Genomic DNA, 23,335 nt, shown 5'->3' with positions numbered 1-23,335 from the left:
ACCTGCCGTGGCTCAGGGCATGATCCCAGGGTCCTGGGACCAAGTCCCTCTCCCACTCCCCCTGCTTGTGTTCCCTCTCTCGCTGTGTCTCTCTCTGTCAAATAAATAAATAAAATCTTTAAAAAAATTAAAAAAACAAAATTACAGTCAGCATATAGCATACAAATCAAAATGTTATATAACATAGAGTAACCCCCTTTTTATGTTCCAGTGACATCTATTAAGACCCTGGTTTTTCTGAGCTGGAGGTAATGTGAGGATAAAAGAGCTGAGGACATTAGGAGAGAACCCGTAAGAAGGGCGGAATAAAAAAGGAAGCAGATATATTTGGGATTCTGGGTATTGGGGAGAAAGTGTCTACCGCTGATGAATTATGGGGGAGCCCACATTTGAGAAGGAGACCAGTGTGCTACACTCCGTAAACTCAGCTCATTTTCTGCTCTCGATTTTTCTTGTCAGCTGAGAGTTGTGTATAAATTTACTTCTGAGTGTTTTCTGATAACACTTGGGCTCTTTAATGGAATTACAGTTTCTATCATTCTGGGGAACCTGCTGTTTATTATTTAGATAAATTTTAGGCTTTTACTGTTTCTAAATGGTGGCATAGGCAGTCATTGCTTTGGTTCTTATGATTTTTTTTTTTTTAATGAGTGACAGTATGAAAGAAATTTCCTAAAGGTCAAATAAGATAAATACATGAAAAGTAACTGGATAGAAGCTTATCCAGGAATGGTAAAAAGTAGTTAAACAACCACAGGAACCCACAAGGCACTGTTGGTGACACTATATCAGTTCCCTAGGTCTGAATTACCTAGACATCTTTTATTTTTTTAAAGCCACTTTACTGAGGCATGCTTGATATGCAAAAGGCTGTGCCTATTTAATATACGCTAGACGAGTTTGGAGATAAGCATCAACCTGTGAAGCCGTCCCCACCATCAATGCCATAAACATAACCATCACCTCCAAAAATTTCATGGTACCCTCTTTTTTAAAAAAATTTTTTTGTGTTTAAAAACACTTACTATATGGCCTCTTAGCAAATGCTTAGGTGTACAATACAATATTGTTAACTGTAGGCACTGTGGTATACAGTAGATTTCCAGGATTTATTCATCAAGTATAACTGAAATTTTGTAGCCTTTTTAAAGCCAATGAAAAACTCAACAGTACTGGGGCAGCGGGCTAACTCTACTGCCTTAACTGCAATAAGGAAACAAAGAAACAGCTTTTCCCTTCACCTTGACTACTTACTCATGCAAGATGAAAAAAGCTAACAAGGCTGTTTTGCCTTTCTCTATGGCTTTTTAGTAAATGATGATATGATAAGAGCATGTGTTTTATATATCATCAGCAATTATAAAAATATATTTTCCACAGAATTCCTCAGTTCTGTCTGCTAAGCAGGCCGCAGGGACATTAGACAGGCCAGGGAATGGACAGAGGCAGCAAGGGGAGGGACGAGGAGAGAGGGGATGTATAAAGGGTCTGTGGCCCTGAATTGGAAGGCTGTTGGAATGAACAAGGTAGCTGGGGAGCTACACAGGCACTTAGTAGATGTTTAATAATATGTGTGTGTGAATGAATGAGTATAATGAAAAAGTTCATCTGTGTGCACAGCCTATAGACCAGATATTCTTGTTAAAGCTCCTGTAAATGGTAAATCTATTGTCAAGAGGAATGCAATGTTGAAAGTAGTGAGTTTAGCACAAGGTGGAAGCTCCAGGCTTGAATCCCTGGTAACTGTGAATCATCAGGATCATCTTCCCAGAACAGAGGTCAGAGACTACAGTGTCTGCTTGTTGTTGTTTGTTTGTTTAATAATGGCATGTACATTTTTAAAGTGGTTACCTTTTAAATCATCGTATAAGTATTTATATAATATCCTCAGGGTTGCCTCTTGGCCCAGGAAGCTGAAAACCATATACCCTCTGGTTCTCGACAGAAAGAGTTGGCCCACACTGCCTCGAATATGTTATCAGTATGGATATCGATTTTGGTTTCATTGACAGCAATAGCAAGTAATCTCTGTCATTCACAGCCAACTTAGGAGAATTAGGTCATGTGTGCCATGATTTTCTTTCACCGATTTAAGGAATTTTCCTAAATTATTCATGTTTTTGTTGATACAAGTTTATTCAATAAATATTTATTAAATACCTCTGAGACAGGTAAAGACTACGAAGGGTTGTGTGAGATAAACAAATACAATTTATTTCTGCTCCCTTGAAGTTTTCAGTAGAATAAGGAAGAAATTCTTATGAATATGCTATGTGATAGAAAGAGTAGCGCCTCAAGGGAAGGAGAATAAAGGATTATCTCTCCGAGAGCTAGAACAGTCACTGCTGTTCAGTGAGACTTCCCATCTCTGCACGGCCTCTGTCTAACTTTTCCATTTGGTAAAATGGGAACCTGATGAGAATTAATGTTTATTACTTAATTGGCTTAAGATTTATAACTAGTTCTAAGATATTATTGGAAGACACACTGTATTGGAAATCAAGTGAGCTGAGGGTCACTTGTAATGAATATACCTCCTAGAGAAGTCTTTGTCCTATGCTTTGTTTGGTATCTGTAGTAGGGCTTGGCCAGCAAAGGATGCAGGAAAGATTCAGTCTACAGAATTTTCAAGATTCTGTCCAGTAGTCATGTTCTAGACATTCAGGTATCAACTTGATTCTATGCATTTGAATAATGCATTTTTTGAAATATTGAAATGGAAGGGTCAGTCATTCCTTGGCCCCCATGTTCAATCCTGAACCACTGTGCAGGCACAGAGAACCAGCAACACTGGCCCCCTCCTGGTGGCGAGGCAGGTCCAAGGTAATAACCACTGTATTCTGGGGAAGTCTCTAATCAGAACATTTTAGGAAATTGCAGCAACTAATTCATTCATGCAATAACCGCTTTTTAGGTAAGAAACATACTTTTTTCTTCATCTTTTAGTTCCTTTAGGTGAGGGACACATAAATAGCTCCTTCATCCTTGAAGTTCACAGAGATCATGCAATTTAGGGTTCAGAAATCCCCTTATGGTTCTGATCTTCCAGGGAAACTTCATCCTTACTCCCCAAGTCATCTCCCATTGAACTTAAATCACCAGTTAATAACATACAGTGTTTAATAAACACTGACCTGAACATTTTAAAGCTCATTGGCTCTCAGTTCCAAAGTTGATATTTCTCTAATCATTATAGGTTTTCCTTCTTGATGTCATTCATGGACTAAGCAGGAAAATACCACTTTTCTGCTGAGACAGGATACAGTAAATATCACAACAAAATGAATGACAGCATTTTAATGAAAACCACTGTTTGGCCTCCGTTTTGAGAAAATGGGACTCATTATAACACAAATGTTTTATCAGTATGGGTCCCCACATCAGACTTCATAGCACAGTGTCAACCATGAGGTTTGCTGAATTTTTAAGGCTTTCTCTGGACCTGTCAAACCTTTATGGAATTAATCCTTTATATTTGTAACAGCAGTTTCCACAAGATGAATACTTCATTTCTCATGAATCATAATAAAGCTGCTGTGCTTTGTTGGCAGAGTGACCTCTGCGGTCTTTTATCTTCAAGGGAAAAGATTAGACTCTCCCTCTATTTGATGGATAATGAGGTGGGTGGCTGTTGGTCTCTTGATCCCTTCAGTAACTGCACCTCTTTGTGGACTCATATAAGCCTGTGATAAACTGATCACAGGGTGATTATAGCAAATCTCTTCATATAAAAAATTTCCTTCTAAATTTAAGAGTAAATTTTTTGTAAGTAGCAAAGTTAATAGGTGTGAACTCATAAACTGCTTAATATTAGAGCTGAAGATACCTAGAAGCTAGCTAGTCCAACGTCCGTGTTCTGTTGGTGCGTACATCAGTTCCCAGTGGTGTGCCCCAGGCTTGGTGGGTGACAGAAGTAGACAAAGAACTCAGGTCTCCTGACCCCTTGTGCCGAGAGCTTTCTTTTGCAACAGATAGTATGCCTTTTTTTGCATATAAATTGCATAAATTGCTCTATTGATCTACTTGGAGTCATCTTTTTTTTTTTTTTAACACACATTTAATCCCTCAACAACCCCATGGCTCTACCTTCAATATGGATCCCGAATCTGACCATTTCTTACCACTTCTATGGCAGGGTTTTCATCTAAATCCCATCATTTCTCACCTGGATGATGGAAGTAACTTGCTGACCAGTTTCCCTGTTTCTAATGACCCCGGTTCTCAGCACAGCAACTAGGGTGACCTTTTACAATAGGGTTTCTCATCCTTAACATAGTTATGTTTGGGACTGGAGAATTCTCTCTTGAGAGGGGCTGTCTTATGCACTGTAGCCTGCGTCACAGCATCCCTGGCCTCTCCCCACTAGATGCCAATAGCACCTTCCCAGTTGTCTGGGACATTTGCCAGCTGTCTCCTTGGGGGACAAAAATCTGAGAACTACTGCTTTAAAATATAAGTTGGACCTTTTCACTTTTTAGTCAAAATGCTCCACTAGGCTTCCCTCTTTGTCAGAGTTAAAACAAAGTTCTTTTGTTTGCCTACAAGGTCCTACACACCTCCCAGTGGCCTCTCAACCTAATCTCCTTAAACTCTTCTGTTCCCTCAGACTGATCAGTCTAGTCCCGTAGGTCTCCCTACTGTTCCTGGGAAAGTCCAGTCACAGCTCAGGACCTTAGCACACGCTCTTCACTCTCTTTACAGAGTTCTTCCCCTACACACCTGGTCTATGTCTTTTATGGACTGAATGTTTGTGTTCCCCCAAAATTCAAATGTTGAAGCCCTAACCCCCACTGTGTAATTTAGAGGTGGACCCTTTGATAGGTAATTGGGTTTATTTGAGATCATGAGGGTGGAGACCCCATGATGAGATTAGAAGCCTTATAAGAGACCAGAGTGTATATACACTCTCATGGGTGAGTGCTCTCTCTCCCTCTGTTTCTGTCTCTCTTTCTCTCAAATATTATTACAACCATGTGACTAATAAAGCAAATCACTATGAATCAAAAAATGAATCATTTCTTAGAAGGAAATGCACATAAACTTTAACAGTGGCTTTCACCAGGTGAACAGGATTATAGGCAATTATTGTATTTGGTTTTGTATCCACATTTGCTTATTTGTGTACAGTAAATATAAGTAATTTGATTAAAAGTGCATTAGTCCCCTCAAAATTCCCCTCAAAATTAATGGCATCTTCAAAGCTTGCCTACTCTTCACTGTCATCCAGATGGAGATATTCCTATGTGCTGGGTACCCATTAACTGGTACTTTTTCTAAGTACTCTGAATAGTCTTCCTTATTATTCTCATTGACAGTTGTGCCTTCATGAAAAGCTGTTCATCCCTCTACTTTGAGAAAGACTGATGAAAAACACAAGGGGAGGAGAAAGCCAGCTTACATTTAAGCAAAATGAGGGGGGTTAAAGGTTCAAACCCAGGGCAGATTAAGCAGCACATCAAAGTTTCTCTTTTAAATGTTAATTTTGCATGAGGCCCAGGGAATGATAACCTAGATGTCATACTGTGTTACCTGTTGAGCTGAAAAAAAAAAAAAAAAATCCCATTACAATTTGCCCAGTATCACACAGCAAAATCAAGCTGTGGTTTAGAGATTTAGCTCTTAAAGCAGCAAAGGAATGAGGAAGCTACTCTCCCACTCTATCTTGGCCCTTATCCTTTTTCTTTTACTATTGGATTTAGCCAGAGGACACTCAGCCAGTTGCCTGGGGCACCCTATAAAAACCTCAGATCTTAGCAAAGCTTCCTCTGCCTTGTGGAAGATGCATGTGCTCAGCATGTCTGATGGGGAGCTTCTGTGTGGGCTCACTAAGCAATTTCTGCTGGGACAGTTGCTTCTTGAACTTCATATCCTGTATTTATATTTCTGAGTTTTGCTCCCTGTCTTGTAAGGGGAAGAGAAAAGAAGAATCACTGTGTCAAGAACAAATCGAGTTCAACAACCTTTATCCGTGGATATTTGGTGGTGTTGGACTAGGTCAGCAAATGTCCTGACACAAAAATCGCTTTTCCTGATTCAATCATGGTAGCTTTCCAAGAGTTCACTCTTCTCTTCAGATATGTGAGAACTGAGCGGAGTAGGATGAAGTCATATACTATTTGATTACTTTTGCCATGATTTCAAGGAAGTGAACTCATGGGGATATGGTGGAAAATACAGGATGCCCAGTTAAATGTGAATTTTGGGTAAGCAACAAATAATGTTTTCATATAAGTATGTCCTATGCAGTATTTATTTAATATAAGTCTTTAGGACATATTTATATGAAAACATTATTTGTTGTTTACCTGAAATTCAAATATAACTGATATCTTTAATTTTTACTTGCTAAATCTGGCAACTGTAATGGGGGAGCAACTTGAACTGTCCTTTAAAATTTTTAATTTAAATTTTCCACCCATAGCTTCCCTACATTTTAATGATCCTTAATACATTGCCATAGTAAAATGTACCTGTATTTCTTCCTGGTAAGTCTTCCTTTGCATTATTTAAATTAAGGAATAAATTCCACAACATCTAATTCACTTCGAATTCCCATCTGTGAGTGATAAAAAAAAAAAAATGTCTTGAAGTTGAACAGCTTCAAAATATGCTAGTCTCTAGCAAAGACTGGAATGTACACAATTTAAAAAAAAAAAATACAACTGCATCTTTTGAATTATTTTTACTTTGTCTCTTATCAAAGTAGAAAAAAAAAGCACCAACACTTCACAGAAACCCCAGTGGTCACTGGTTCTGGTCCCTCAGTGAGATACATTGTCTTGCTCTGGGCTTGGCTGATGTTTAGTCTTGCATTAAGATCGAGCACGTAGAGGACCCCCCAGGCTGCAGCAGAGTGAGTGCAATTATGGTTTTGCCCATCTAGATACTAAACTGAAGTGAGGGTCAGCCAAGCAAGTGTCTAGAGTTCCACTGGTTTAAAAGGCTACAATTATACCATGGGGATAACATGTAATGAGAAGAAGTGCAATCTGATAAAGAAGAATACTATATTTACCAAAACTTCTTTTGAGAGAGGATTGTAGCTATCATAGTTGATCAACAGGAATCTTTTGACAGCTCCTTGTATGAAGAACCAAGGATATTGCCAGGAGCACTCTAAATGTTCAATCGACTGGAATTTAAATTTGGCTCAATGGAGTACAGCCATTTGGGGTCCAAACAGAGTACTGGTTACCAAGTGGAAAGCTGAGGTCTTGTCAACAATAACCCTCTTCCTTGGCCCTTTCTCCACTCTTCCTTAAGCTTTCAGACCCAAATTATGTACTTTTCCCAAATATGGAAAATTATAACAGGGCAGTACAAAGAACACAAGGACCGCTATGCTCTAGTCCAGGCCACCAGATGTTTTGGAGAAGCGGTTGTCAAGATTTAGTGAATATGAAAATCCCCTGGAAGGCTAATTAAACCCTGTGGGACTCTACCCCCAGAGTTACTGATTGGGTAGGTTTGGGGTGGGGCCTGAGATTGTACATTCCTAACAAGTTCCCAGTATTGCCATTGCTAGTCTGGGAACCGTGGTTTGAGAATCAGTGTTTCAGAATTTATATTCTGATATCCTACCCAGTAAAGGTCACATATAGTTAGGGGTTCTTTTAATTCTTGTGTTTTGTTTTGCTTTGCTTTGCTTTTTAAATTCCCTGTTCCAAACCAAAGTCTCAGAAGCATTATAAACTTTTGTTAGGGCTGAAGTCCAGAGTTATAATTGTACCTATAATTGGTGTTTGATGACTTAAAAAGGGTATTCCATCATTCATAGAACAATTTTACTTTCCTTCAGTGGAGATGGATTTCCTTAACACAGGAGGAGCAGATGCGGTAGCATGTATTTCTAAGAAGAGATAACGATGGCAAGTTTTCTGGGTTAATTACAAAAATTGGGGATCATCCGAATCTCCAAGCATCCCAAAGTGAAAGTTTTGTAATTTGAAAGAGGTTAAATTTTGTGTAGCATATTCTATGGGGACTTGTATGACATTTTCTAATCTTAAAATCTTTCCAGGAGCTACTTTTTACTTTCATGCTACTTTTCATAGATTTCATTTTTTTTTTTTTAGCTTTTATTGCTTTAATCAGAAGCTTTTACATTTTGGACTTGGAAAGGAATTTCTGACTCTATGAGGAATTATTTTTCACACTCAACAATATTTGATATTGTAGATAAAATGTCATACTTTAAAAAAGCCATTCTAAGTTAGCCTGCCTCTGTGACCGAACGGTCTTTGAAATTAACAAGAATATGAGAAGGAGGGCATACACAAAGGAACTTATGCTAACAGAAAGATTTTTACTATTTGTTTGATTATTTTGGTGAGTTTCTAAAATACATTACAAATCTTTTCTATCTCTAGATACTCAATTAATATAAGCTTTGAATAGCCGTGACACTGTTATTTCTGATGTTTATTTATGTCTGACAAAACCAAAGCAAATAAATGTTGATATTTCTCCTTTGGGTCACCCCTCAAGCTCTCCTCTATATCTATATTGGAAAAACATTGAAGGATTTGCTGTGTTATTATGTGCTTATAAAATACGGTCTTTCAGAAGAAGATGAAAATAAAGAATCATGTCCAAGAACAATATGACACTTTATTACTTTTTCTCAGACTGATACAGATAAGAAAAGACCAATGGGTTAAATGCATCTCTGGCTCTGTGCCTAGCTCCCACCCGCAGAAGATCCAGAGATCTTTCCAAGCCAGCATTTGGAGGGAGAAGAGGCCCTGAGACTCACTCATTCTAATCATGAACTCTGCTATCAGATTCAACCATTCAGATTTCTTAGGGGATGGTATTTAGGTACTCTCAAATATATTTCTCCAAAATATAATTAATCATGTAATTTTACAGCAGGCCAAAAGATCACTTCTTTTATGAAGCAAGACTGAGAAATGTTACTATTTAAAGAAAGTTTCAACAGAATGAGCACTGGCATTTAAAAAGAAAACCAAACCAAAACAAACAAAAACTTCTCCAGTTGGCTTACTTCTGGATGAAATCCCCACCGTAGTCAATCTAATGTAAAATCCTCTAAAATTGTAACTCTTCAAAAGCATTCTTCTGTTGCTTTCTGAGTATTTCTTTCGCTCATTTCCCAGGCGATCTGTCCCCCATCCAACTCTGCCCAAATTCCAGCCACAACTTTTTCAGCTACAGGCTCCAAAAGTGATTACTACTTCTTTGTCTTCTTCAGTTTTATCATCTATCTTTCTCTGTTCAAACATTAGATCAGTGTAGTTGATTTCAGATAGGGATTCTTGGATGAAATAATTGGGTAAAAATTATTTCATATTAAAATATGATGTACTGGTAGGCAAAATCCCTCCAGGGGGAGCTAGTACCCTAAGAGAAGAGGAAGGGGGGGCAACCCAAATTGGAGTCCGTGTATTGTGTTAGTGGAGCATTTCTTAAGCCCATGTAAAATATCTCCCAAGAGAATGCAAGCAGCTTAGGCCTACATAGACTGAAACTTTGAAAAGAGGAACATTGGAGACAAACGTATTGCTTCTCAACAGATTCTATTGGCTTGAGTCCATCTTTTCTAAAAACTAAGTAATGCAAGTTACTTAAAGCAGTGAGATACCTGTATTCCTCGGCAATGTATTAAAAATGTAATTGTTGGGCGCCTGGGTGGCTCAGATGGTTAAGCGTCTGCCTTCAGCTCAGGTCATGATCCCAGGGTCCTGGGATCGAGTCCTGCATCAGGCTCCCTGCTCAGTGCAGAGCCTGCTTCTCCTTCTCCCTCTGCCATTCCCTCTGCTTGTGCTCTTCTATCTCTGTCAAATAAATAAATAAAATCTTTTAAAAAAAATGTAATTGTTATAAGGAGTACAGAAGCTCGAATTGCCAGCAAAATGCAAGGGTAGTCATTTTGAAGAAAAGTTAATCTTTATTTAACTTTCCTAAATTATGTACTCACAGCACTGAAAACTGTCATAAACTCCTTGTTTCAGATTAAGTGGATTATTTATTTGTGATAATGGGCACATATACTCATTAGCATGCTGTCGTAAACAGCCGCATTCAATGTATTATGTGTTCCGTGACATAAATAAGGTGTTCATCATGAGATTGTTGTTTAAAATATAGGCCCCAGGAAGAACCAAAAAGCAATAAATGCTTTTTAATATAGTTGTCTGGTCTTGAATTCTAAATTTATTTCTACCCTATTAATGCCACTTGTATGGAAATTGCAGGTATTACTCTAGTGAAATATCTTGACATTCAAGGACATTGGAACTTCTCTCTGTTTTCCCATCCTTGGTATCTCAAGCTAGGTGTTCACTGACTCTTGTTCCTTTTCTTGTAAAGGAGGGTATCATGTAGACATGGGGGAGTCATTTATAGCAACATCAGTCTGCATCTGAATAAGCTCAGAGCAGGATTCACTTGATGGATGCCTTCAACCCATACTAGTTCTGAAAGTTTCCAAACTAGATGTTGACTTTAGAGATTGTTTAGTTCAATGCCCTCACTTTACAGATGAAGGAACTGAGATTCTGAGGACTTGAAAGACGTGTTGGAGTCATGGATCTTTAAATAATAATGCTAAGACCAAGAGCTAAATATCCAGACCCCCAATTTGATATAGTTCCCACTAGAAGAATGGGCATTAAAAAGTAAGTTGACTACACTAAAATGGTTTTGGGGGGGAGGAGGAGCTTATTAGGCAGTGAGGGGGCTAGGCTGTATCTTTTGAGAATTTTACCGATATCACTTATGGTAGACTTAAATGCTCGCTGCTATTTTATAATTTATATTAATTCAAGCAAAGTTTCGGCTGCTTTCTTTGGGTGAATATTCTCATTGGATAAAATGAGTGTATGATGATAAATGATGCAGTTCTCTGGGTGCACTTCAACAGAGAAGCAAAAGTAACAGACTTCAAATAGAAGGCTTAGAAAAATTGGGTATGACAGGTAGCAATACAGAGGAACAGTGAGAAACTGTCCAGCTTTTATCTTCACTGGAAAGTGGGTATATACAAAGTTAAGAAAGAATCCATCCATTGGAGCTAGTATGGATCAATCCTTTATGAGAATATTGATGATAGGCAATTTAGATGCCTGCCTTTTAAATGATAGAAAACTAGAAAGTTTACACAAAGTACACACACACACACAAAATTGTTTCCATTACAGAAAAATTAAGGAAGCTAATGAAATTGAGGTTGTTATCCTGAAACACATGAAGGCTAAAACAATTTAGGTGGTATTTTTAAAGAAATTAAATTCTTCAGAAGAATAAAGGGCTCTTAAAAAGAAATGTCCATCTCCTCTGTATTTTCACACAAAGCAATTCAGGAAAAAAATATGAGATTAAATAGAAGCAAGAAAATTCAGTTATACTCTAATAACAATTAAATATTAAAAACAAGACACCAAGAGCCATTGTAGAATCCCTAGCCCCAGAGATGGTTAAAAAGGAAATTAAAAGTAATTTGATTCGAATGATTTAGGCATACACCTGTTTGAGCAAAGGGTGAGTCCAGTGACCTCCAAAAACCTTGCTAAAGCCTATGATTCAATAACCAAGCATTCTGCTAAAGGCTATGTTGTGAGCCCTGAATATAATATACTTTAACTAATTATACTTGTTTCCTCCCCTCAGGATTCTTAAATGACTTTCTCTTCCTCCTGTTGATTTCTTATGTTCATTTATGTTTATAGAAAAAAAAAAGAGACCGAATGTAATATAATATTCACTTAGATTTCCTGGCTCATGAGCAACATTCAGATGGAAATTAAGACACTTCAGGGATTTGTGATTTTAGGTAGTAGCATTATTGACTTGCTTCTGCAAGTGGGGATTTCTTACCTATTTTAAAATTCACCAGATCTTTGTTCTAAATAACTTTCCCTACAGTGTTCAGAGTTGATTTTTGTTGTTGTTGGTAATGAAACAACATATCTGAGTAGATTTTTTTCAAAAAATTAATGGGTGCTATAATCAAAATGCAGAGATAGAAAAGGTCCCCCAAATCCTAGGGGCACTACTACTACTGCTCCCCTACCAAGCATTGTTACTTTAAAATATCTAGTTTTATTTGGAAAATATTAGCTTTTTTCTGTCTATATTTTCTAAGCATTGACTTATAAGTGATGATGGTCATGCCTAGGTTTGTATGAATTTTTAATTTCTCACATTATTACTTTTTGGGTTAATTGTTTCATTAATTTGATTAGCTCAATTGGGCACGGTTTTTTGTTTGTTTGTTTGTTTTGTTTTTGTTCCTTTAACAGAATATCATTTATTCTTTGATATTTTTCAAAGACCGCTGCTGTTTTGAAAAAGTTTTGTAAAGAAGAGGCAGGGTATAAAAGCCGGTGATCTCTTTGAATAAGTGAACATATTAATTTCCCTAATTCTTTCTTGTTCCAGGTTTCCAGATTAAGCCTTTCACATCACTGCGTTTCCTGTCAGAGCCTTCCGATGCCGTCACAATGCGGGGAGGAAATGTCCTTCTAAACTGCTCTGCTGAGTCTGACCGAGGAGTCCCGGTTATCAAGTGGAAGAAAGATGGTGTCCACCTGGCCTTGGGAATGGATGAAAGGAAGCAGCAACTTCCAAATGGCTCTCTGTTGATACAAAACATATTTCACTCCAGGCACCATAAGCCAGATGAGGGACTTTACCAATGTGAGGCATCTTTAGGAGATTCTGGGTCAATTATTAGTCGGACAGCGAAAGTTGCGGTAGCAGGTAAGTGGATTCTTCCTTTTTCTCCTCCTCCTTCTTCATCTCTTCTTATTCCTTTTTTGGGGATAAGAAAATCATCTTTGCAGAAACAGTATACATTTTTAAGATAAGGAACAATGTAAAAAAGATATATGCGTATTCCCTCATGGTTTTGACTTACTTTCTCTTTAATTGCTTGGAAAACAGTAGAAGGATCTCAACAACTAACATAGCATTATGAGATTTTTAGAAACAAAGACTATGTCAAGTTGTTATACTACCGGTGTCTGGGGGGAGGACTTTTCATTAGTTGAAAAATATTAGAAAAAAATTATTTCCTAATTAATTCCATTTTATAGAATCACTAATACTGAAATTTTGCAGAGCTTTTTTTTTCTTTCCTTTTTTTTTTTTTGCCTTCAGAGCAGTGAATTTTAATTATAATGGCTTGAACTGCAATATATAGATTTCCAAATGAGAAATAAAAATTTGCTGTTAAACCAAGAGGGCAGCCATTTGATATGGGTTTCTTTTCCCAGGTCCTGTTTCATCTAAAATCTAGAATACTGATAAGAATTAAGACTCATTTTCAGCAATAACATGTGCTAGGACAATTGGACAGGACCACCACTCCAGCACACATTCTTCTACCAGGGTGTGAGGAAGTTAAAATCTGCAAAAGATGTTCTTGTCAGGTGACAGCATAAAAAATTAGATTTTATTGATATGCACTTACTCCAGAAATCCAGTTTCGTGCCACAAAAGAGTATCACAAACCAGAGTGTGCCTGAGCAAAGATGTCTTAGGGGGCCGGGTCCTCACCTAGAGATAAGTGGCCAACCATCCTGCTTAAACCGGGACTGAGCTGGTTTTAGCATTTGAAAATACCATGCCCTAAGAACCAAGCCCTCAGTCTCAAGTAAAACTAGAATGGTTGGTCAGCCCACCTGGTGGTATCCTGCCTGCTTTAGCAATGACAGGCCGAAGCACGGTTGCAGAAAGTCCTCTTTACTCAGCAAAAATGTGAGGTGGCATTCTGATCATGCAAACCAAGGCTATCAGCCCCCTGGGTCCTTTGAGTGATGGATGTCTGGAATTTGATTGATGAGCATAAAGTGTAGAGAGGACTGAAAGTCTATGTTAATTATGATTGATTAAAAGGAACAAGTAGAATAAGCCCTGAGGATTAAGGTAAAATCTGCTTTCCCAGAATATTCCAAGGGAAGTGGAAAGGGTGCTAAGGTAGTTCTGCCGATTTGAATGAGCTAGGCTGGCGTTTCGACACCCTGTTCTAAAAGGCAGATGCAATATGTGCTGTTAATGAAAATGACCGGATGCGTTGTGGTTTCAGTTTCCCTGCAATCTAGATTCACTTTTACGTGCTCTGTTTCAATGGCGAAATGAAGAATGATCCCTTACCTGTGAGATATTAAAACAAAGTGGCTTCAACTTTCCTATTCTGTAGAAGGATGGGCAGGCCGATTCAGTCACTGAGTTACAATCTAATATTAGATAGTATCATTTGAAGGCAATAAGGCTGTTCATAGCATTTTAAACACTTACCATGCTGTTTGGCAACACAGCATACATCAATGTTATGTCTGTCGAGGTTAAGATTGCCAAACCACTGGAATGCACAAGGGGCATATATCTTCCTTGTAATAAAGACCATGGGCCTGATTTAATCTCATTTTTAAAGCATTAGCAGTCAATAAACCAGTCACCTCTAAAAGGTAACAGTCAGTTTTGCTTGAGTGAAAAAACAAAACCAAAAACCCCCCAAAAAACCTGTTTTGTACCCTCAGGTGTGGTGTAGAGTCCATTTATTTTTTTATTTTTTTATTTTTATTTTTTTTTAAAGATTTATTTATTTGACAGAGAGAAACACAACGAGAGAGGGAACACAAGCAGAGGAAGTGGGAGAGGGAGAAGCAGGCTTCCCGCCAAACAGGGAGCCCGATGTGGGGCTCGATCCCAGGACCCAAAGGCAGACGCTTAACGACTGAGCCACCCAGGTGCCCCTGTAGAGTCCATTTAAAATAATAATGCCTCTCTTCCATTTTTGCTTTCTCAAAGTGTCTTTTGAGAAAAAGAAATGTGGCAAATGAAATCTGTCTTTAATCAATCAGAGCATTTCATGCCGTGATCTTGCCATGCACCATTCATCCTGTTTTCTAGAAACTTCTCACATACTCTTCAAACTCTTAAACTGAAGTGCACACTCAGCTGAAGCAGGAGGGGGAGTAGGAAAGATAAACCAAGGGCTACCATCCCATCAAACATCTTATTAAAAGTTTCCGTATAGCGCACCTGTGTGACTCAGTTGAGCTTCCAACTCTTGATTTCGGCTCAGGTCATGATCTCAGGGTTGTGAGATGGAGCCCCCAGTGCTGGACATGGAGGCTGCTTGAGATTCTCTTTTCATCTGTCCCTCTGCCCCTCCCCTCTTCTCTCCCTCTCTCTAAAAAAAAAAAAAAATCTCAGCGTAGCAAGCTACTGACTCTTGGCATTCCTGGTAATTGCAAGTTCTATCAGTAAGGGCTGTTATTCCATTTGAAAGCAGCGTGGCCTGTGCCGGCTGGAACTTGGGAATTTTATCTGTATCCAGTTAGCTCTAGTCTAAAATGGTGCAGTATTTCTCTGCCATGGATATTTCTGTTTAGCCTTCTAGATTGAGACTTTTAAAGAGAGAAGCAGAGCCAAACTTTATCTGCAAAGCTTCTCCTTCCCTTCTCCTCTCTATACGTGTCAGAGTGTTGGGCATGTTTAGTAGTTATTCATTAGATATTTGTTTTGCCAGTGAATGCATGGAGCTTTATGCAATATATGGAGTGGTTTCCATTGTCAGGGAGTAAGAATTTCTGTCCCTTTCAAGGGTCCATCTAGCTGGACTAAGAATCAAATTGACATAAAACAGATTAACAGGAGAAAATCGAATTTAATAGCATGCATACAGGGAAACCACACAGACATGGGAATTCCAAAGACACTCAGACAAAATGAGGTATATATGTCATTCTGAACTAAGGAGTAGGGGTAGGGGTCTGGGATTTCAGAGGAAAGGAATGCACTTCACAGGGCAATAAGAAGGAGAATAGAAGTTTGGTAATTAGAGGTTTGTCCTGCCATATGCGTGGCAGAAATTTTCAAATAAAATTTATTTCCACTAATAACCCTTGTTCTGGGGAAGACCTCCAACTGAGATTACTCTGTATAATTAAGGGAGGGGCAAAAGTTTCTCTTGAGCCCATAGGGTCTCTTTTGCTTTCTGCTCAGAATAATCTTCATGCCAAAGTGGTCCATGTTGGGGCAGCTTGCCCTTGGCATCTACACTGTCAATGTCATTTTTGTTTTCCTCCTCCTCGACTTCTCTCTCTCTCTCTCTCTCTTTCTTTCTTTTTTTTTTTTTTTGTACTCAATGAGATTAAACTTACCTACTTGATGGACAGAGTTGGAATAATTTTATTTATATCTCAGTAGTCGATAAATTATTGGAATAATTTGATTTATATCTCAGTAGTCTATAAATTACTGAACTATTGAGGACTTTGGAAGTAGAAGGTGGACTGGACTGGAATATCCATATGCTACTTAAAAAAATAAAAAAGGCATGTGCCAATTCCTCATTCCGTCTGAAACCCATAACATCAAGATGAGCTTGCATCTGGCCAAGCACATTTTTCCTACTCCAGATGTTGCCAGATGTCTGAGCCTCTGGATTCTCTTCTGTAAAATCGACATAATAACCTACCTCCTAAGGCTGTGCTGGCTTTTAAATAACATTTAGCATGTAAAGCCCTGGTACAGAGTAGATTCTTATTCAATGGCAGCAGTAAGAGTACAAATAGACCTAAAAATGGATATTATGATGTTATTACAATTAGTATTATTAGGAAATGACAACTTTGAATATTCCTTGTGATGATACAGAACATTTTTGGAGGGGTTGGGAGAGAAAGAAATATAGGCTACAAATCCTGAGCTATAAATATTGTCATCTTGGATCAGATATCTGCTTTTGCAATCTACAAGCACAAACTGGCAAGCCTGAATTGAGTTTTTAAAAAGTTGAATCTATGCAGTTTGTTGGCAAGCTGTGCCAAAATCTGTTTGACTACAAGATTCATTTTTCACAACTTGATCTAGTGTTCTGTCCATGAAGCCAATATAATTTGTACTGGTCAGACCAGGAGTTCTAGATCATGCAACAGCTGTTATCATTTCAAAAAAAGATGCCAGGCAATCTTCTCCACGGAGCTTCCTTAATGTCCTTCCAACTGAAAAAGATTCACTGAAGCTAAGTTCACTGGAGTTAGTTGGTCTAGACAGAGAGTTTATCATACCTCCCTCTCCCCTGGGGGACAAGGGAGTCAATGCCAGTGTGGAAGAAAATCATATCACTGCAGAGCTCCTCTGAATAATCATGAAAGTACCATCTTGTTTATTTTCCGACACCACCACCGCCCATCCACCACCCAACTCACCCACCCAACCACCCAGCTCCTTTGCCCACCCACTACCCCTGCAGGGCTATGTGGGTCATAGTTGGAACCTAAGTGCTACCTCTCCTTGTATTTACTCTCTTGGGGATGTAGTGGGATCCACTGCTCCTCCTCCTCAGGTAAAGGGACGCTGATTGCAGGATACATCATAGAGCATTTGCATCTAGGTAGATTCTTCTTTTGTTAATTTTTAAGCATTTACATTTTGACTATTAAAACTGCTGACTTTTGTATAATATTTTCCTCTTTGTACAGTATATTCATATGCATTAGCTCATAATGCTCAAAAAGGCTCTGTGATACAGATACCCAAATTGATGGAGAATAAACCGAAAAAAAAAGGTAGTGACTATCTACAGGCAGAAACTAGAACCTACATTGTCTAACTCTGGCACATACTTATTCCCTCATCACTTTGCTTCTCAATCTGAGGAGTATATATAAGGACACTGAATAGTTTCTTACCTAGTCACTTATTTTTAACCAATAAAACTCTCCAAAATATAAACTAAGGGAAAGTAATAGTCATTGTCATAATAATAATAATAATACAATAATAATAGGTTTTATTTATCCATTTAGTCCCTTGAAAATATCAACTCCCTGTGGGAAAACACTGTGATTTGGTTGTTTTCTTCTAAAATGAGAGATTTTGCCACCATAGCTATACATTAAATGATGACACATGATAAATCTCTCCTAAAGTATAGAGAACATGTAACTTTAAAAATAAGCTTATATGTACTCTTTATAGGGCCAGGATTTTTCTTATCTTTTAATCTCTGTAAGTGGTTTTATAATTCAGGCTCAGTTTGCATTTTTTTTCTTTCTGTTCCTTGAAAATCAAGGAAATAAAAGGCCAACTAAATTGCCTTTACTTGAATTGTTATTTCATTCAGGAGCATATTTTTTTTTCTTCCCTATTACAATAGATGTTTCAAGATGCAAATTGTCACACACTGCTTTTAAATAACACAGGCATTATAATTAAAATTCCCCTGTGTTAAAAAAAAAAAAAATAATTAGTTACTTGAGGAGTTGTTGCAGTGAATTCCCTTCCAGAATGCCTCCCATTTAAATGAGTTATGAAATAATTAGTGAAAGCATATTATGGTGAGAGAAGCTAGAATCACCTCAGCTGAATGGAGCATTTTGTGAAATGATAATCTGACCTTTATGTTTTTACTTAAAAGGAAACAGAAAAAGGAGCTTGTCTTAAGAGAAGGGAGAATAAACTACAGTGCCTCAGGTCACTCAAATGTTATATAAAGGTAACAGCAAGAAAAATGCTCATATTCCTTTTCTCTACAGGAACAAATATAAGAATCTTGCCTAGAAGGTCAAGTTCATCTGGTCAAGCAGTTTGGAAAATATATCCCAAGGCCTTCGAATACTCTCAAAATTCTATTTTGGGAAGGTGCAGTTACAGAGCAAAGCTTTTTTATTTTAAACCAATAGGGATAGTATTTATTTTCAAACAATAAGTAGTAAAATAAATTGTTCAGACTCCATAATTTTTAATGGTCTTAATTATCTCCAGTTAGCTAAATGTTCCTATTGTTTTGTGGTTAAAACATGAGAGAGAGAAAAAAAAAATATATATATATATATATATGAAGGAAATGTGGTGTTATAAGTAATTGTTGTATGCATGCTAATCTTACAATTTTCTTTTAATTTTATTGCTAAATAAAACTGGGATAATCACCAGCATTGCCCCAATGCCTCCTTACCCGCATCCTCCCACACCCTCTACTTAAATAATTGCATTTTAAAGAATAGGTTTTTAGTTGCCTCCTTCCTAAGTCAATTAACTCTGCAATAAAATTAAAATAGAAATATATTCCTGAAAAATATGCACAGTAGAAAGACATCTTCTACATTATAAAAATTACAAAAGAGAACTTGACAGGGCTTTTTATAGTAGAAACATCAACAAAATAAATTTTAAAAATCTTCCTACCTTTCATTTCCTTTTCTTTGTTATGAATTCTAATTCATGTGACAATGGAAATAGCTAATTATTCATTCTAAAAATCATTATCTTAAGAGCACTGTTTTGTTTTGTTTTTTAATTCAAGCCTTAAGCTAGCTACAGTGTGATTTTTGCTGGTTCTATAATAAAAATGAAGGAGTAATATTTGAAATAACTCAGTGATAGTAACAGAAAACTCTTTTGCATTCTAGAAGACCCCTTTGAAATACAAAAGCTTGATTTTTTTTTTTTTTTTTGATAAATGTCAGGCCTAACAAAGACTTAAATCAGAGTAAGTAGATAGCTCAGGTGGCATCATAATAAATCTCTGATGAAATTATGACTGATAATAAATTTAATAAAGCATTTTTACTTTTATGAACCTATCACTGGTTCTGGTTTTTTTCCTATTATATTTTTATGTCCATGGTAAAATGTATTATTTAAATGGAATGTTACATAAAGACCTTTGAATTGAGATATTTATATTAGATACAAAGTTTTTCTACAAAGTAAGGAAAACTTTAAACTTAGGGGACATTCTAGAAACTATGTTAGTTAAAAGAAATCATAGAAAATCTTAGTGTATGTAGTCCCTAAATCATTTTAAATTTTCCTGTTAGAATGTAGATGAAAGTACTGTTAGTGAAAGCCCTTACTCATCTCCCTTTAGGAAATTATTGTTTTTTTAATAGTCTAATCTTATACTTACAATCTATACATATTCTGTAATAAGCAGTCTAACCCATTGGCCATTACTCCCATAATTGTTAAAAAGCCCATTATTCAGTAGCTGTGAGAATTAGAATAAATCAGAAAAGTTGATTCCTAGTGAATAGGAGGTCATTGGGATACATGAAGGAGCCTTGTATTCTTGATGCAGCAAATAACTTGTTTTGGACCTTGAATCCTGAGTTTAGCATAAAACAACAACAACAAAACAACAATGATGGATATTTTTGATAGCAAATAAATCAGCAGGGTAGGTCCCAAATCTACACTGTAGAATAAACGCTGGGAATAAACACACACACACACACACACACACACACACACACACACTCTTACATAATAAATAATGTAATATAGTATTAATATATTTAAAACTGCTCCTCCCACTGCTATAGTTGAAAATTCTTTAGAGGCTTTTTTTTTTTTTTTTTTTTTTTTGAGGCTTTCTATTAAAAGACAAAAGCTATTGCCTTAACCCCAGAGCTTAGTGTTTTCCACTGAAAGGCAGGTTGGAAACCCTCTCAAAGCATCTGAGAAGCTGCTTTTGTTCACACAATTCATTTCAGGTTCTTAACTGGGGCTTGTCTCTAAATGCCTCTCAGGTATGGATATAACTGCTTTCACTGGACCATACAGAGCTCTGGGGCTGTAATACTGTGATTGGTAATAAGAAATATATATATGGCCTTCATCCTGTTTCTGACACTGAGCTCCTAAAACCCTGGGTACTTCTTTAGTCCTGAGAACTATTAAGGTCTTTTTATATGTTAATGAGGTTGACTTTGGGATCCCACTCAAGGATGGGACCTGGTTAGCGGGAGAAACAACCAAGTGATTAGAGGGTTGGAACTTTCAATCCCACCCCCTTGATCTCCTAGGAGGGGAGAGGGGCTGGAGGTTCAGTCAATAGCTAATGGTCAGTGACTTATTCAGTCATGCCTATATATTGAAGCCTTCATAAAAATCCAAAGAAGGTTCCAAGAGTTTCCCAGTTGGTAAACATGTAGAGGTGCTGAGAGAATGGCGCCTGGGATGGGCATGGAGGCTCTGCCCCCTTTCCCCACACTTGGTCCTGTATCTCCTCCTTCTGGTTGTCCCTGAGTTATACCCTTTTATGATAAGCCAGTGATCTAGTAAGTAAAATATTTCTCTGAGTTCTGTGAGCTGCTCCAATGAATTAATCTAACCTGAGGAGGAGGTGGTTGGAAGCTCCAAGCTGTAGCCAGTGGGTCAGAAGCACAGGTGAAAATCTGGGTTTATGACTAACTAGCCTCTGAAGTGGGGAGTGTGGGGGGCAGTAGGACTGAACCCCTAACCTGTGGAATCTGATCTGTCCCCAGGTAGATAGATGTCAGAATTGAGTTGAATTGTAAGAACACCCAGTTGATGTCCAGAGAATTGTTGGTGCTGCAGAAAAACCTCTATGCATTGGAATTGGGTTCAGGAACCCAAAGTAAGGACTTTAATTTCCTTAAGGCAGTGAAGCCTGGGGGTAGTATGACTAATTGAGAATCTAGTAAGCAGGGGTCAGAGTAATTGCATGTAAGTAGTTCCATAAATATCGGTGCTGGTGGAGGATATATATGTGAGAGAGAGAGAATCTGTATTGTATTGTCTGCATGTTTTCCATTATGATCTTTAAACAAGTAGGTTTATATTGTCTATATTCCAACCTAGGTTGTCCAGAGATATTTAGACATAAATACACACCCTAGAGACAATATGCACATACACTCACACACCTTTCCATTTAGATGGCTCTTCCTATCTACCCTCTATGTCTTAAATCCATTGATGAACACCATAGTCATAAAACCTACTGTTTGATTTATAGCTCCTCTACTTTTGTTGTTCTATTATGCACATTGTTAAAAATTGTATTTTACCCAAAAAAAAAATCATTTTCATTGTAACCCTAAAGCTCTACCACCCTTAAAAAGGGCTGCTCATGAGACTTCATTTGCTGAAATTTCACTTGGAGCATTTCACCAACTAGGAGTCTATTTAAGAAAGTGTGTTAAAGATTAATAAAGCCTATATATAGTTTCAACACTATGTTTCAATGCTGGCTGATTTTATTGGATTGGATTTTTGTGGCCCCTGTTGCAAGGAGAATTCATCTCCAAAGGCTGGAATATGACATAAAAAAATTAGTATTCCTTTGATGCAAGCATTGCTTCCAGGGGCATCCTTGGGGTCCCATAGGGCATTGGGTACTTCATGAGCAAGCATCGCAGCTATTTCTCTAAGGTTTTTTCAGTTGAGTCTCAGCCCTGGAGGTGCCTGTGTTTGGAGGATGTAGTTGTAGATAAAGTAAATATCTCCTTGAAATACCCCACAACCCCCATAACACAAGCACATTGCATATATCTGGGGTTTGTTTTTATTATGAAATACTTCACATACTATAAAATTTCACCTTTGAAAGCAGGTAATTCACTCATTATTAGTATATTCATAAAGCTGTACAGCCATCATCACTTTCCAGCTCTGGAGCATCTTCATCCCTCCCCTCATGCCCTGGCAACCGTGAATCTACTTTCTGCCTTTATTGTCCTTTTTTGTTTTAATTCCAGTGTAGTTAACATACAATGTTGTATTAGTTTCAGGTGTGCAGTATAGTGATTCAGCAATTCTATACATCACCTCATGCTCATTACAACAAATGTACACCTTAATCTCTTTATTGTCTGTTTTTAGCATAAATGAGATTATTTGATTATCCTGTAAATATTCTGTAGCTTTTTTTTATAGAGAGATGCATTTTAACACTTTTCTGTATTCTAACAGATGAGTCTCATTTTTTAATTCCTCCATAAGATCTTATAGTTTCCATTCATATATTGATATTGGTTTGTTTCTAGTTTTTCACTTTTGTTAATAATGCCTAAATGTATGTTTTTGTATTCAGTGAATACTTTATTGTGCCTATCTTTTGCAAGTCTCTTTAGATCTACTCCTAGCAATGCAATCGTTGAGTCAAAGGGTATCTGCATTTTAACAGATACTAGTAGATTCATTTTGTTAGCCTGGACCTAAAACATCAGAGGTCAGTGTTTGTTTTATTACCATTGAGCAAACAGAGCTGGCTTCTCCTTAACTTTTTTTTTTTCATTTAGGTCTTTTTTTTTTTTTTTCATTTTATTTTTTTATGTTATGTTAGTCACCATACAACACATCATTAGTTTTTGTTTAAATATCACTGTAATCTGCGTACTCTAGTAGGTGTGGTGATGACACTGTCAACGAACCGCCACACGTATTTGACTCACTTAAAAAAAAAGAGACTCTTAAGTACAGCAACCTGGGAGAATATATCTCACCTGTGTCCTAAGGTTTTTCTGATATGTGTCTCTTTTCTCTTCTAGCAGTTGACACTCCATGACTTGGGGTTGAGGTGACCCTTAGGTAGAAACCAGAATTTCCT

The 23,335-nt window shown here is 37.4% G+C and overlaps 1 protein-coding gene across 3 annotated transcripts in view; it reads left to right on the top strand.

Moving 5' to 3' along the window:
• The window catches only part of DCC (DCC netrin 1 receptor), a 1,149,203-nt gene that overhangs the window by 382,452 nt on the left and 743,416 nt on the right, over positions 1–23,335 (top strand). For all 3 annotated transcript variants that reach the window (XM_032422885.1, XM_032422886.1, XM_032422884.1), the window contains exon 2: positions 12,403–12,723. In XM_032422885.1, the coding sequence (XP_032278776.1) occupies positions 12,403–12,723 (321 nt within the window). The remainder of the gene's footprint in view (positions 1–12,402; positions 12,724–23,335) is intronic.

The sequence above is a fragment of the Phoca vitulina genome, unplaced genomic scaffold (assembly GCF_004348235.1).
Source record: "Phoca vitulina isolate PV1807 unplaced genomic scaffold, GSC_HSeal_1.0 scaffold27, whole genome shotgun sequence".
Lineage (NCBI taxonomy): Eukaryota > Metazoa > Chordata > Mammalia > Carnivora > Phocidae > Phoca > Phoca vitulina.
The sequence above is the reverse complement of the archived record's forward strand: the minus strand, read 5'-3'. Positions and strand labels throughout refer to the sequence as shown.